General features: G+C 37.5%; 1 protein-coding gene across 1 annotated transcript in view; it reads right to left on the bottom strand.

Moving 5' to 3' along the window:
- LOC106868410 (exostosin-2) overlaps positions 1-18,188 on the bottom strand; it is a 72,648-nt gene that overhangs the window by 11,652 nt on the left and 42,808 nt on the right. The window contains exon 3 of the mRNA XM_089347082.1: positions 4,283-4,475. Within this exon, the coding sequence (XP_089203208.1) occupies positions 4,283-4,475 (193 nt within the window). The remainder of the gene's footprint in view (positions 1-4,282; positions 4,476-18,188) is intronic.

Raw genomic sequence — 18,188 nt, 5'->3', positions numbered from 1 at the left:
TGCCATCAAAGTGACACTGGGGTACAAATGTACGATTATCCATCTGGTAAGGGTACACAACCACGTGTGCACGACATGGTGATCTCAATTCAAGTTAAACAGTACATGACCTTGCAGGTGGGGCCCAGTTAGAATTTTCTTCAGTCCAAGTAGCCCATCCCACTCAAAAGGTCCCTCAATAAGGTTTATTTTAAGGACAATGAACAAAACACCCATGTTTCCAGAAGTGAATTATTCAAACCCTAAAGAATTCCTCTCAACACATGGCTATGATGCTCCCCCACTACTTCTGCTCATGATTACAGATGCACATATCGTCAGCCACCAAGGGACAAGCTCAACTGGGTATGGTCAAACAACTGACAAGCAAATCTGTGGTATTGAGTAGAATATCTGCTGTAGCCCATCTTTTATACCAAGACAAAACAATGTACACAATAACACTTCAGTTGAGTTCAAAAGCCATGAGAGCCACTGCCTTGTACTGCATCAGGGCATTTATTATTATTATTATTATTATTATTATTGGTGGGGTGGCAAGTTGGCAGAAGCATTAGCTTAGTGGCATTTCATTCCACTTTGTTCTCAGTTCAAATTCTGCCAAGGTCAACTTTGCCTTTCATCTCTTTGGGGTCAATGAAAGTCGAACATTGGAGTCAAAGTAATCAACTAGTACCTGCCCCTCAAAATTTCAAGCCTTGTGCCTATAATAGAAAGGATTGTTGTTATTGTTATAATTAATGCAAAATACAATGAAAAACAACCACAAAAATACAAAGTGACTTCTTTCCTAACCACAAGGCAGAGAGAAAGGAAATAATCAAAAAAGAATCAATAAAAGATCTTTACAAAAGCTTTCTTTTATTTGTTTTATCTTTTAGTCAGGCAGGAGGCAGTACCCATGAACCTTTACAGGGCTTCTGAGACTGGTGAGTCAGAGGGAGGAAGGTATCCTCAAACTGAAGACCTGGTCCAAATGTTTGCAACAGAGTGAAGTCCACCACAGTGCTAGATGGTGATGTAAAATTGGTTGATAGATTAAGTCTACCACCCAGGTAGGTCATAGCAGTATTTGAACTTAGATCATAAAGAGCTAAAACAAATATCAAAAGGAACTTGTCCAATATTCTGAAGACTACTAGTTCACCACCTGAAACTGGTACTTTATTTACTGATCTTGGAGGGACTAAAGTCAAAATTGACTTTGGCAGGATTTGAACCTGAATGCAAGATACCAGAATACATACTGTAATGCATTTTGTCCCATGCTCTAATAACTCTGCTAACTTGTAACCTTTAAGAATATTGATAACACTACAATGAAAAAGTGAGTAAGCTATAGTAGAATATATAAATGATAATTTTATAGACACACACACATATATATGAACACTGCACGTTTTTTTCTCTCTCTGTTTTTTTCATTCTCACTCCATTTTTTTCCCTTGTTATCCTTTCTGTTGAAGAGCGTAGGCTTGAAACGTAAAAGACTTTCCCATTTTCCCCCCAGTGTTAAACTATAACACCTGCTTGTTGTTCCTACACCTGTCTTTGTCTTTCGTTTTCTGTAAATTTGAACTATATATATGTATATATTTCATTGACAATATAATTACATTTGAGATTTTTTTTCCCTTTTTAACAAAAACACTGCTCCAGCATGACCCCCAAAATTTTTGATAAATACTTATCTGAACATATGCTAATAACACCAGTTTTATACATTGCCAGTAGGTGTGTGCATGTGGGTGGATGCACATGTGCGTCTGTATGTTCAGATATAGCTTCACATCTGGTATTTTTAAATCTATAGAAACCAAACTAAAACAATGCTGCAGTTAACAAGTATTCTCAGGTTTTCAACATAATTTGGTCCTGTAAATTCAGGTGTAGTCCAAGAATTGGTACAAAATGTGGCTGACATCTTGATATATGTAATTAGAGGGATTAAACCATTAATTATTCTTCAGCAGGGTTAGCCGAATCAAGAAGAACAATGTCCTTTGTCTAATGTCACACTGTAATGGCAATGACATGACTTGAACCTTTGACCAATTAGGTAGTAATTAACTAAAAAGTGGAAAAAATAATCATTTTCCTTATTAAACCTTTAGCATATTTTAACCAACCATATCCAAACAAAATATTCTACTTGTTTTATGTCAAACCAACCAGATCTGGCCTCTCACATCTATCCTACAATGTCATTCTAAAAATATTCAATCATATCATTAAACTCTCAAAGCTAAGAGATAATAACATGATCGAAAACAATGTGAATAAATACGAACTGCACTTGACAGAGTAATCTGAATTCTAAAGGGTTAAATTCTGAGCAGAAATGAACAGAGGAGCCATCAAGAACAATGTAGATGTCACAGAGAAAGCATTTGAATGGTTGTAGCCAAGAAATCTGAAGGTGTGTGGCCTAATGGTTAGAGTGTTGCACGAAGATCATAATTTTTGATTCCTGGACTGGGCGGTGCATTGTGTTCTTGTGCAAAATACTTCATTTCCTATTGTTCCACTACATTCAGCAGTAAATGAGTTGAAATAATAGCTGAAAAGTTAACTTTTTTGACAGACCAGCATTCTGTTCAGGAGGAAGTGATGTAATCTAGAGAAATAGGGTTAAGCTCCAACCTTAGGTCTCATGACAGACCTTAAAAAATATAACAAATATTTGTGACCAGTGAGATCAGTAGAGTGCCACTTGGATACAGGTGTAGATTTGATTAAAATAGATTGGGTCACCTGAATGAAAGTACATGCTGTTCATGTATGAAAGTACATACATGAAACACCCAATAACATCATGTTATAACACTTGTGATGTATCCAGGTATTGCATTTACAGAAATATGTACAACTAAAATACCAATTAATTACCAGCAAATATGCAGCAGAGTGGGAAGAATCAACATAAAATGTATATAAATATGGTCTGTAAGGCCAAAACAAAGCAAATATAAGGGTAGTTAGTTGGGAGGAAAACATAAAAAGAGTTAAGAAGAGAAAAAAAAATGTAGTAATTAATAGAGAAAAGCAAAACATAAAAGTTTCACAGTTGTAGTTGTTTAGCAAATGATTTGATCTGAGAGTGTGGCCGTTGCCAGTACCGCCTGACTGGCCTTCGTGCTGGTGGCACATAGAAGCACCCACTACACTCTCGGAGTGGTTGGCGTTAGGAAGGGCATCCAGCTGTAGAAACTCTGCCAAATCAGATTGGAGCCTGGTGTAGCCATCTGGTTCACCAGTCCTCAGTCAAATCGTCCAACCCATGCTAGCATGGAAAGCGGATGTTAAACGACGATGAACGATGATGACTGTGTTGAAACTGAAGCAGCTATATTGTAGAAGAGCCTATTCTAGCTGTTTCATAATACAACATCATCATTATCATTTAACATCGATGTTCCATCTTAGCATAGATTGGACAGTTTAACAGGATCAGATGGGTCCAAGGAATGCATTGTGCTCCAGTGTCGAGTTTGGCATGGTTTCTATGGCTGAATGCCCTACCTAAAACAAAGCTGTTAAATTCTCTTTAAATTTATTTTTATTCCATGGGATGTCAAAATTTTCATTGCACAACTGCAGTTGTATGACAAAAATGTCAACACTTTATGAAATGAATATAAATATATATTTAAAGAGAATTTAGGCGGTTTGATTCTCATCACACTGACACTGTTGTGTTGCTGTTTTAGTGCTAATGCAAGGATACTGAAGATTTTGTTCAACCTATATATACTGACAAGGTTTGGTCTGCCATTCAGCTGTCCAGCTATTATCAGAAAATCCACTAAGTGGTTATAAGTAAAAAGGGGTCACAAACAACAATATGGCAAAATGAATAGATTTACTGAATTATGATAGCTAAAGCCAAGTAAAGAACTATATGGAATTATTAAAAAAAACACTGAACTGATGTTATATTTTGGAAGTGATAAAGTCTACAGGCACACTTAACAGTTGTTGCTTGAGTATATTTCATTTCTCTTACTTTTTCAAAACATTTGATGTTTGTAGTGAAAAATATTTTTGAGGACATAAACAAACATCAACTACTTTGAAATAGAGAAGTGAAATATAGACAAGCAACAATTGGTGAGGGTGTTTATAGGCTTTATTAATTATGACTCTGCCTAATATAACAAATATTGGTTTCAACAGTTCAGATCACAATTCTTGCAAAATAATTCAAAACTTAATTAATAAACAACAACAGAAAAACAAAACAAAATAAAATAAAATAAGAATTTAGATGATGAATAATAACCTGTAAAACTTCAGGATATTTGTAGACAACAGATTCCCGGCATCTCTGAGAGAAATTAGAAGGTTTCTCATCACTCTGACAACGATCGAGCAACAAAAGACGTCCATCTCCGCGCGCTAGGTGATTCAGTTCTTCTCTATATTCACGGTGCAAACCTGCCTGAGCTGATATCAATAGCCATCTTCTTGTTTCACTACAAGAGAAACACATGAAGAGTAATGTCTTTGCCTGGTATAGCATTTTAGTTGCAAATGTACATAAATGTATACTGGCATACATTCACACACACATGCACACATATACACAAACATACACGTATATATAGGTAGGGATATTTATTTATTTTGTTTATTAACTCACTAGCATTTAAACCAGCCTAAATATTCTACTTGTTTTATGTTCAAACCAGCCAGATTCAGTCTCTCACACCTACCCTACAACATCATTCTAAAAATTAACAATCATACCATCAAAATCGTGAAGCTGCAAGATACTGCATGATTAATTCAAAGCAATGTGAATAAATAAACATAACATTTGACAGAGTAATCTGAATACTAAAACCAATTGCCCAACTACTGATATACAGAAGTATCCATCAATGGGTTGTATCAGCTCAACTCTCTTCAAGGATCTGAGAATGGGACTTATTATCAGGTCATTAAGCATGAAATGTCCAATTTTGAGCTGAAAGTTTATTTTACTTTATCTCAACAAAAAGCAATGCAGTTAATCAAAGTATGCACCTAAATTAACACAATTTTGCCATTTTATCGGTAGCTTATTTATGCCAGCAGCGAAGAATTCTGGAGAGCAAGGTCATGAAATCACAAAAGGCTGTTTTTGCATCTTCTTCATATTTGAAGATTTTTCCTTGCAAAAAGTTGTTTAATGCCTGGATAACATGATAGTTGGTGCAAGGTCTGGTGAATATGGTGGATCACAGAGTACTTCCAAGTTCAGTTCCTGTATCTTGAGTAGCATCCTTTGTGCAACATGTGGTCGAGCATTGTCTTACAATCTCGGTTGTTTAATTGCAAGTTCACTCATCATATCAACCAATTGGTTGATATATACATCCACTGTAATTGACTTGTCAGGTCTCATGAAGCTGTAGTGGATGACACCAGCATTGGACCAGCCAACAGCTTTTTTTGGTGAATATTATTTTGGACTGTGTTTTGGTACTTCATCCAACCACTGTGCAGAACAATTCCTATTGTTGAAAAGAATCCATTTTTCATCACACGTAACAATACGATGCAAAAGTGGTTTGCTTTTATGTCATGACAGCAAAGAACAGCAAATTTCAAGACGATGTGTCATTTGATGCTCGTTCAGTTTGTGTGGTACCCACTTGTCCAGCTTCTTTACCACACTGATTTGTTTCACACGGTCCAATACAGTTGGAATCAAAACATAAAACCTTGCTGCTGACTCATGCGTAGTTTGAGATATATCTGCTTCCACTACAGTTTCCAGCTCATCATGATCCACCTTGGTCTCAGGTCTACCACGGGGCTGATTTTCAAGAGTAAAGTCACCAGACCAGAACATCTCAAACCATCAACATACAGTGCACTCACCACATCTTCACCAAACAACTCATTGATGTTTCGAGCTGTCTGGGATGCATTGGTTCTACAGTGGAACTCATATTTATAAACAACACAAATTTTTTATCTATCTATGTGTTCACAAAAACTGATTTACAAGAGAAAACTCACAATATAATTACACACCATGAACTGCATTTCAAAAAGTGATGATGTAACTCTACAATGTTGTAAAACAAAGAATTGTCAGGAAAAACATTAGAGTTAAGGAATGTCAAACTTGGTGCATAAGAAAATCGGACATTTCATTCTTAATGATCTGATACGTTTATGCATTTTCTATAGACACTAGAACAGAAACAGTATATGTGCGTGTGTGTGTGCAGGCATGTTTGTATATATGTGTATGTATGTATGTATGTGTGTTATCATCATCATCATTGTTTAATGTCCACTTTCTATGCTGGCATGAGTTGGACAGTTTGACTGAGGACTGGCAAGCCAGGAGGCTGCACTAGGCTCCAGCTGAATGCCCTTCCTAATGCCAACCATTCTGAGAATGTAGTGGGTGCTTTTTACTTGCCACCAGCATGGGGACTGGTCAGGCAGCACTGGCATCGACCACGCTCAAATGGTGCTTTTTATGTGCCACCAGCACTGGCGTCAGCCACACTCGAATGGTGCTTTTTACATGCCACCAGCAAAGGTGCCAGTCAGGCAGCACTGACATTGGCCACAACTATGATTTCATTTGACTCAACAGGTCTTCTCAAGAATAGCATATTGCCCAACAATTGAAGGGTATTTTTAAACGGACCGGTTATGCAACACTGGCATCGGCCACAGCTATGATCTCACTTGGCTTGCTGGGTCTTCTCAAACACAGCATATCTCCAAAGGTCTTCATCACCTATTGCCTCTGTGAAGCCCAACATTCAAAGGTCGTGCTTCACCACCTAATCGCATATCTTCTTGGGTCTACCTCTTCCACAGGTTCCCTCCACTGTTAGGGTGTGACACTTCTTCACATAGCTGTCCTTATCCATATGCAACAGATGACCATACCAGTGCAGTCGTCTCTCTTGCACATGACATCTGATGCTTCTTACATCTAACTTTTCTCTCAGGGCGCTTACACTCTGTCCTGTAAGCACACTGACATTACACATCCAGTGGAGCAAACTAACTTCATTTCTTTCAAGCCTATGCATGCCCTCAGCAGTCACAGCCCATGTTTCCCTGCTGTGTAGCATGGCTGTTCACACAGATGAATCATACAGTCTACCTTTCACTCTGAGTGAGAGGCTCTTAGTTACCAGCAGAGGTAGGATCTCTCTGGACTTTGCCCAGGCTATTCTTATTCTGGCAGCTACATTCTCAGAGCATCCACTCCCACTACTGACTTGGTCACCTAGGTAACGGAAGCCATCAACTACTAGTTTTTAACCCTGAAGTGCGATGGAACCTGTTTTCTGTACATCTTCAGTGTTTATTGCACCTGTGCATCTGCAACAGACAAAAACTATCTTCCCAGTTAGCTTTCCTTTGATATTGCTGCACCTCTTATGTGTCCATAGCTTACACCACGTACATCTTATGGAGTTTCTACCTACACCTTTTCTACAGATCAAGCAGGGCTATCTACATGAAGGGGTTTATAATTTGTCTGCCTTCCTACTTACTAAGACTTTGGTTTTTGCTAGATTGATTTTAAGGTCCTTCGATTCTAGACATTGCTTCCACACCTGAAACTTCTTCTCTAGTTCTGGTAGTGATTCAGCTATCAGAACAAGGTCATCAGCATAAAGGAGTTCCCAGGATCTGTGTGTCCTCAGGATATCAGCTGTCCTCAGGATCTGTGTGTCTGGAATTTTTGAGGTCCAGCCAACATTGAGAATGTGCCTGAGACATCTTTGATGAAAGCATTCAAGGACCCTTACCTCACGTTTGTACAGAGTCCATGTCTCATGTGAGTAGAGGAGCGATGTCAGTACACATGCACAGTACACAGCAATTTTTGTTTGCCTTGCTATGCCATGCTGGGACCAGACATGAGACTGAAGAGACCGGAAGGAATTAGCTGCTCTCTGCAACCTGAAACATATTTCCTCATCCAGGGAGCAAGAACGGCTGAGTGTGCTGCCCAGGTAGACAAACTTGTCTACTACCTTCAGAATTGTTCCTTCAACCAAGATAGAAAAGTTTGTCAACAATTCTGAAGGAACAATATATATACATACATATACATACATACATACACATATATATATATATATATATATATATATATATATATATATATATATATATATATATTTAAGATCACCATTTTAATGTCTACTTTTCCATGTTTGCAAAGGTTGGATGGAGTTCATTGAAACAAATTTGCTCTTGCTGGATGCTATTTCTGTTGGCAACCATCACTTATTTCCCAAGAGGTAACCCCAAACAGATTTTCACAGTAGAGTGGATATGAAAGACACATAGTGTATGATAGTGACACTCATTTATGACTATAATGTGATGTCAAACTGAAGAGATACAAGCATATGCATGCATACACACACACACACACACACACACACACACACCAGACTTTTTTCAGCTTCCATCTACCAAATCCACTCACAAGGCTTTGATCAGCCTGGACCTAAAGTAAAGAACACTTACCCAAGATGCCATACAGTAGAACTGAACCTGAAACTACATGGTTGAGAAGCAAATTTCGTAAACATACAGCCATGCCTGTCCATATTATATTTATAAGACAAGGAGTTACACACGTGTGTGTGCGTGTGTGTGTGTGCGCGCATGTGTGTGTGAGAGAGAGAAGGAGAGAGAGAGAGAGAGAGAGAGAGAGATCAGCTTTCAATTTCCATCTACTAAATTCACTCACAAGGCGTCGGCCAGTTCAGGGCTATTTCTTTACCACACAGACATGCCACCACCTCATTAATTCAGACCTATATATCAACAGTACGCTTGTAACCAGCAATAGTTCTCTTCCATTTGGCATCATGGCTTAATGTGTGTAATTAACACTGAATCAACATGTTAGTTCTATACACAATACCATCACACATTCTTTGTAATTTTAGCCACTGATTTCAATCTCAACCATTGTTTAGTATCTCAATTCTCTCTCTCTCTCTCTCTCTCTCTCTCTCTCTCTCTCTCTCTCTCTCACTCACTTGCTCACACACACACACACTAGCATTCAATATTAGACAATGTAGTCATGGTCCAGTTAATGAGATATTGTATGTGAATAGACAGTACAAGTTCTTTTGTATCACTGGAACTTCAGCTATTTTTCTAGCAATATAAATAAATAAATAAATAAATATACCATGTGCACACACACACACACACACCACAAAGTTATGTTCAGCTAGTGTTTTAACCATTTAATGCTACAGTATGAACCTAATGATAAATATTTCTTTAAATATGATTTTAGTCTATCATAGGTAAATTTTTCAAAAAGGGCCAGAGCACATGTTCTTGTTTAACCCATTATCACTCCTTAATGAGCAGACCTATGATCAAATATGCCCCAGCTGTGACCCTCTTATCTTTATAGGGATAGGTATGACTACACTATCCAATATGTGTTTTCTTTAAGTTTTGTAATGTCTGGTTAAAGAAGACTGGCTGCTATTTCTAACAGATTACGTAATCGTGTACAGACCTCTTTGATCCTTTTGATACTAATTCATCAGAGTTCAATGATACAAACTTACTGACTTACAAAAACTGCCAGTATGAGGTTCTCAAAAAGACTAGCCCTTCTCCGCGAAATTTAGTTCTGAAAGCGCTATATTTTGAGTTCTATACCTGTTACAGTGACTCCCTCCCTTCATGCATTATGTCTTCGTCTTCCTCCTCACTCTTTCTTGTCCCACCACCACTATCAGCAACTGTATCAACTTTATTGCTCTTGCTATTCACCACCCTTCAGAATCCCTCTATTATCCCCAGCTCATAAATTTTGTCTTATTCTCCCTTCAACCCTACCCATTTTGGCAGTCAGCCCTCTTCCTCATTCACTTTCCCTTACAATCTTATTTCATTATTGCCCACAAGGGGCTAAACATAGAAGGGACAAACAAGGATAGACAAAGGGATTAAGTCGATTACATCGACCCAGTGTGTAACTGGTACTTAATTTATCGACCCCGAAAGAATGAAAAGCAAAGTCGACTTCGGCGGAATTTGAACTCAGAACGTAACGGCAGACGAAATACCACTTAGCATTTCGCCCGGCGTGCTAACGTTTCTGCCAGATTCCCTTACAATCTTGCAAACCACCGACCCACTTCTACTCAGCTTATGCTTCCTGGCGTTACCTGGGCACCTTATCACTATTATCTATGTCTTGCACCAACCACTGATCATTTCCCCACCACACTTTTTTTTTCTATGTAGTAGCCATGCAGGGCCCTCTGCAGAAACCTGCTCTGCCGAACCTTTCTCATAGTTAATCTTCATCATTTCCAAGCATGAAGCTGACCCCACCTCTTACCTACACCAGTGCCCATAATCTTGTGAACTGCATGGCAACCTCAGTAGTGTTGCTGGCATGAAAAACACACAATTCATGCTATAAAATGGTTGGCATTAGGAAGGGCATCCAACCATAGAAGCCAAGTCAAAACTAACATTGGAGCTTGATGCAGTGCTTGGAAAAATTGGTTCCCATCCACCCCATGCCAGCATGGAACATGGATGTTAAATGACAGTGATGATAAATATATGTACACACACACACGCATGCACAGAATATGTCTAAATCAGTAAGATGACTAATGAGCCAAGAGGCCAGCATTCAAGACAGAAGATAAATTAACACACACACATTCACTCACACAAGCATGTGTCACACATGCATAAACTACACTGACTGCATCATGTCTGTGAAATTACAGAAAATTGTAAGATATTACCCAAACAAGAAAAGATGGTAAGAAATTGCTATTTGCTACATAGCTCCACTCGTACATTCTTTTCAGAAAGATAAATATTGATTGGGTCACTGGTGTGTGTGTGTGTGTGTGTATGTGAGAGAGAGAGAGAGAGAGAGAGACAGACAGACAGACAGACAGAGAGCACATGCATGTGCACAAATACAAATGTATGTTCTGTATTTCCTTCCAGTCCACACCATAAAAGAGATATAAAAACATAAAAGAGATAACAAGACAATATACAAAAATCAAACATTAAGTATGTCTAGCTTTTAGGAGAGGTGGGCATAGAAATAATGGCAAGTTTCTCTGCTCAAACAAAAAAAAAAGAAAAAAGAAAAAAAAATGAGTTAAGTAAAGTAGGTAATGATTTCTGCACTGAATAAAATCTAAAATGAAGATAATAATCCTTTGAATAGAGAAGAAAAAGAAAAATGAACAAAATTCTGTTCTGGAAATAGAAGTGATAAAGATTTTAGATGCTTCTTAGGATCAGATCAATAAATGCTTACCGATGGTAAAAGGAAAGGTGATTAGAAAAACAAGCACAAGTATATGCATTAATAAATCTATACAGATAAACACACACAGGTATAAAGGTTTGTTTGTTCATTATTTCATTATTTATGTACCGTTTATCTTTTACTAGTTTAAGTAATCTGGCCTGCAGCCACACTGGGGCACTGCCTTGAAGGGTTTAGTTGAACAAATTGACACCCGTACTTATTTCTTTTAAATGTCTGGTACTTATTCTTTCAGTCTCTTGTGCTGAACAGCTAATTTAAAGGGATGTAAACAAACCAACACTAGTTGTCAAGTGATGAGGACACACACACAGGCATACACCTGACAAGCTTCAACACAACTTTTATATACCAAATTCACTCCCAGGACCATAAGAGAAGAGACATGGCTAAGTGCAGCTGAACCCAAGGCATTATTTTACAGCTGGAAGCCCTTCCAATCACCAACCTTTGACTGTTTTTCTAGTAAAAGACCTCCACACATCTTCTAAGGCACAAAGCTAGCAAATGATATTTTGAATGGGGAGGTGACAACAGTACTGCATGTAGCATGTGGCTATTATAGGGCACAAATTGTGAAATTTGGTATTATCCAGACCAAGTATTAACCATATCAATTTCACCTACCCTCAGAGGGCCTACAAAACTACAGTCCCTTCTTCTAGATCAAACATAACCATATTGGGAGAGCCTGCAAAAACTATGCACACAGCTTCAGAGAAAACATTAATCACATCAGTCTCATCCATCTCAAATAATATGGAGAAGGCCAAGGGCACAGCCAATTCCTCCAGACCAACCCATGGTTTCTATGGTTGGATGCCTTTTCTAAGGCCTACCATTTTACAGAGTGTGCTGGGTACTTTTATGTGCCACTGGCATGGATGCACTCACATAGCACGGGCACAAATGCATTTTACATGGCACCAGCACAAATGCATTTTATGTGGCACCAGCACCTCCAAAGGACATGCCTGTATGTATGGATGGCCACAATTTTACTTAGCTTGACATGTCTTCTCAAGTACAGCAAATCACCAAAAGTCCCGGTCATTCCCTCAGTGAGGCCCAGCATCTGAAAATCCTTTCTCACCACTTCATCCCATGCCTAATTATTTGTTTTACAAAATATTGCCATAGTTCAGTTAAACTGGAAAAAAAAAACCATAGCCATTTCAGTGTTGAGCAAGCAACTACCTCATTAAAAATAACAAAAAAAAAATCTGCTACAGAAAATTCAGATGGAGATATGAAAAATTTGTAATAACTACCCATTTACTGTTATAAAAGACAAAAGAAAATAAGACAGGTTAAAATAAAATAAAGAATAAGGAACTGACAGAGAAAATGCCAAGAGAAACTCAACACAGATCAAATATCTTCCCTATAGTTTTGATTTTTAGAAATAATATTTTTTTCCATTAGTGTATGTTGGAAAATATTAAATACAGATTCTTTCAACAATTCTAAAGAAATAGGTTAGTGACAAATATATGTATATATATATATATATATATATATATATATATATATATATATATATATATATATATATATATATATACTATTGTTCAGTTAAAAGCTCTTTTCATTGAGACACTTTTGGTTGTCGTTTTGTTTCTTTTTGCTTGTTAAAAAAAAGAAAACAATAAAATCAAAACAACTATTATCTATCATCACACATTTTTGATTTCAGGTTTTTATATATAAATATATATATATATATATATATATATATATATATATATATGTGTGTGTGTGTGTGTGTATTATATATAAATACATATACACATGCATGTAATTGTTCAAGTATGATTGCATATACAACATACACACACACACGTGTGTGAGTGTGTGTGCATGCGCACATGTGCGTGCATGCATTCATATATTAATGACCAGTCATGTTTTCTTTTCCCACTCCCAATCAACAGCATAAAGAAGAGAAAGATATTCACAGGAAACTTTGAAAAAAAATCAATATGTTTTTATCTCTAAGTATACAATCCTCTAAGTTCTGATTACTTGATATTTGATAGACACAATTTTCGTTGTTCATTTGCATAAACGATCCTAAAACTCGCTTGCTTTTATGCTGTGAAGAATTTTAATAACAATCTTTAAAACCACAGACATAACACTATAATAAATTTTTTTAAATCTCAGTAAAAATCCCAAATACACAGAGCTACTACATAGATGTCTGTACAAGCACTACATTGCCAAATTCAATGAAGCAAATGTTCAAATTACAGAATGTAATGGATCCACATACCTGTGGCTGTGAGTTGAGAAGGTTGCTTCCCAAACAAGTGGTTTTGGGTTCAATCCCACTGTATGGTACCTTAGCCCTTTAGCATTCAAACCATCCATATCCAGCCTAAATATTCAATCAGTTTTAGGTTAAAACTGTCCAGATCTGGTCTCTCACCCCTACCCTACAATATCTTTCTAAAACTAAGCAATCATATCATGAAAATGTCTTAGCTAAAAGATAATGCATGATTAATTCAAAACAATGTGAATAAACATTACATAAACAAGACATTACATTTGAGAAAGTAATCATTATCATCATCATCATTTAATGGCCAGTGTCCATACTGGCATGGGTCAGACGGTTTGACCAGAGCTGGCAAGCTGGGGAGCTGCACTAGACCCCAGTCTGATTTGGCATAGTTTCTATGGCAGAATGCCCTTCCTAATGCCAACCACTTTACAAAGTGTGCTAGGTGCATTTACATGGCACTGCACAGGCACTTTTATGTGGCACCACATGGGCACTATACATGCACAAATTATATACATATACATACACACACTCTATACATATATATACACATACACACAATATAGACACATATATATATATATATATATATATATATATATATATATATACACATACAATATATATATATATCACACACATAAAGATATATATATATATATATATACACACACACAATGATATACAGAACCCTTAAACAAGATGCCACTCTGTCGCAAATGTAATCTGAACACTAAAGAGTTTAGGCCATGGGCTTGTGGTGGGGGGGGTCACGGTTCACTCCTCCCCCTTTTAATTTATTTTAATGGGTATTTTCATGTAACCCTGGGTCTAACAAGTCAGAAAATTGATGTTGCCAACAGAAAAACTGGGATGGAACATACCCACCATGGACTTTTTGACCACACCCACTTTTACAGCTAGAAGCAGAAAATTAGGGGTATGGAAAATTCAAACAGTTCTAACTTCATCAAAATATTTCAAATGACCACTTAAAATGATTGTCTGGTTAAGATCTGCAAGTTCATGCAAATGACAAGCAAACTTATTCTGTAAAAAGTCACCAGAGATCAAAGGTCATAGTTTGTGACCTTTACCTATAATATCTTGCATTCAAAGGTTTAAGTTATCACCAAAACCATAAAACGTTTTTTTTTTTATTGAAAATTAATCAACATGAAGGTTTACATGTGCTTTTTAATACCAAAAGTAAAAAAAAAAATTTTTAAGAAGTAGGGTTTACTCTGTGGAATGTGAGATATTTCTGCACTTTTACATAGTGTTTTGTACTTATTGCTGAATGTGTCGAATAGAAGTAAGGCAAAATCTAGCAAGTGGTACTTTGGAATCTTTCCTTGAATTATTGCAAATGACCACAGAAGATGATATTTGAGTTGATCTTCAAAATGAAACATCAAATTCTGCAAATATTTTCATCAAAGAGATTGTTGAAGTTAAAAGTAAACAAAAGTTGACCCTATCTACACCATAGCAGTTTGTTATACATGGTCGTTATGGAATAAAAAATGGACAAAGTCAGGTAAAGAACAAGCCAGATTCCTTCAGGCTACATTTTGTCTAGCAGGAATGTCTGGTGAAGAAGACAAAGACTGCAACATCGGGATTTTCACCCTTGTGAAATTGCAACCAGTGAGAAACTTGTCTCAAGGACCATTGCAGTTATCAAGTGCTTCAACGACTCTTTCATTTCAACATCCCATCATCATCATCATCATCATCATCATCGTCGTCGTCGTTTAACGTGCACTTTCCATGCTAGCATGGGTTGGACGATTTGACTGAGGACTGGTGGACCAGGAGGCAACACCAGGCTCCAATCTGATTTGGCAGAGTTTCTACAGCTGGATGCCCTTCGTAACGCCAACCACTCCGAGAGTGTAGTGGGTGCTTTTACGTGCCATCGGCACGAGAGCCAGTCAGGCGGTACTGGTGACGGCCACACATGTATTTTACGTGCCACCTGCACAGGAGCCAGTCCATCGGCACTGGCAACGATCTCGCTTGAATGTCTTTTCACATGCCACTGGCCAGATGACGGAAAGTTATACAATCTATCATCTGGCGCTCCGGCTTCAGAGGAAGTAGTGAAGGACGTTCTCACTGCTGAGACTGTTGGTAGGCTAGCAAAGGAAGACTTCATAGAAAACAGACTAATGAAGAAGGATAGCTTCTTTGACCCTATTAAACACCCAAATTTGAAAACCATGGCACACATGCCCAAGTCCATGAGACTCTCAACTTCTCAAAACAAAGGTGTTGAGTACAAGCAGCAAGGAAACAGCGTTTCACTTACTAGTGAAATCTCAAGCACAGATTGATTGGAAACTTGACCTTGACAAACTGGTGACATACCCATTGACGCCTGTTCCATACAGCATTGGATTGGCAGACAGATTTTTAGCAAAACCAGACAAATGGAAAGGCTTCAAAAATATGTTGTGGAAGAATGTGATGATGCACAGTTACCTGATCCAAGACAGAGCGTCATCATAAAGGATGGAAATGCAGTGTTCCATTGCTTGCATGAGATTCCACAAACATTCACGGAAATATCTTGTAAGGCGTTGGGATCTGCTCTTCACCTGTCACCTGTCATATTTAGCACTGACATGTACAAAGAAGACATTAAAAGGGATGGAATGAAACAGACGAGGTGTTGGAGACAAACTCATCCTGAGTGGTGAGAAAACAAAACGTCCAAAAGACTGGAAAGTCTTTCTTGCAATTGATGAGAACAAGACATAGTTCATTCAGCTTTTGCTCTCAACTTGGAGGAGTGAGGTATCTGCTGACATTCTCACTGGACATGATGTGATACTGATATGTGAAGGAAAAGCTTACCAGTTGACATTGGATGGACATAACACATTCTATCAAGAAATACACTCTCTTGAATCTCACAGGAAGAAACTGACACTCGTGTGATCCTGTACTGCATGTATGCCAAAGAACAGGGATGCAAATCCATTCATGTGAGGAGTCCCAATTCAGGCATATTTTTCATCTTACTTCACCATGCAAGATTCCTAGAAGGACTTCAAATTCTGTTTGAAACTGGAAAGGGTAATACACGACGCTGTATCGATGTGACTAAGCTGGCTATGTCTTCCACGCCTGTTCTCTGTTCTGCATTGCTGGGTTATCATGCCTTCACTGGGTGTGATAGTACCAGTGCCTTCAAAGGGAAGGGAAAAGTGAAAAGACTGAAAGTCATTGAAACAGATGAATTATTCCAGAAAGCATTCTCCAAGTTAGGAGAGATCTTGGGAAATCAACAAAGAAGTGATAAATGAACTGGAGAGGTTCACATGTGTGCTGTATGGTAACAAAAGGACAAAAAAGGGGAATACATGGCAGTTCACAACCTTGCGAGTAAAGTGCGGTGGGACTACATGAAAATACCCATTAAAGTAAATCACAAGGGGGAGGGGTGCACCATGACCACCACTAGCCCATGGCCTAGTTACACAATAACTACCAAACCATATAAAGCTTAAGATAAAAATGCTCTTCAGTACTCCATAAACAGTATTATACTGTGAAACCAAAGTCACAAAGAATTCCCAAAACATGTTTTATAATGACAAAATGTAGTCATATTGTTTGAACTTAAGCACAATACCAGCAATTTCTGAGGGAAAGTTGATTAGTCAATTATATCTAGCTTATATTTGACTGATGCTATATTTTATGACTTGAGAGGGATGTAAAGCAAAGTTAACTGCAATAAGATTTGAACTCAGAACATACAGAAGTAGAACAATATTGTAAGGCATTCAACCAATCCATCACCCAACAAAAATAACCTGTGCATGTTTTATTTCTGAGAGAACTACCACACTAACATGCAAAACACTTAAACATAATCAGTATAATCAGATTTGGAAGTGTTCATTATCTTAATTAACAGTCACAAACACCTAAAATTGACATAAACCAAAGTAAACCAACAAGGATTATTGGATCTGCTAGAAACAGTAGACAAATTTCACTCAAATCATTTTCTACCAATTTAAAAAAGGAAAAACACAAAGGATAATGTACTCTTAAACACACTATCTAAAACAAATGCGATGGTCATAGCTGGAATGTATTTCATCATAAGTTTTACAGAGTCAAAGATGACCTAACAACAACAGCAACAAAAGTTACCCATGGCATCTTTTGTCACAAGCTGACAAAAGTTGGCCTAACAAGAACACTACATATGTGGTTCTCTGATTGTTTTAAAGTCAAATAATGGTATCCAATAGGTGGCTTGTTGAAAAAGTATGCAGTAATGAGTGCCACAAAGCACATTTCTGGAGCCCCTCTTGCTTTCTCCTATATGAGTTAGGGTTTGATTTAATTGTCTGCAGTTTATATAAGGGTGGGTTGACTTTGGATGCATATTTGGGGTGCTAAGTGTCTTTAAAAACTAAATTTAAAGATGAAGGGATTTTATTAGGAATAGTCTGCTAGCTCTGTGCTTTTGAATTCCTCTAAATCAAAAACTATGTAAGGGTTGGTGACAGGAAGTGCACTTGGAAAAAAGACATTAAATTAATT

The sequence above is a fragment of the Octopus bimaculoides genome, chromosome 2 (assembly GCF_046866305.1).
Source record: "Octopus bimaculoides isolate indiv1 chromosome 2, ASM4686630v1, whole genome shotgun sequence".
NCBI lineage: Eukaryota > Metazoa > Mollusca > Cephalopoda > Octopoda > Octopodidae > Octopus > Octopus bimaculoides.
The sequence above is the reverse complement of the archived record's forward strand: the minus strand, read 5'-3'. Positions and strand labels throughout refer to the sequence as shown.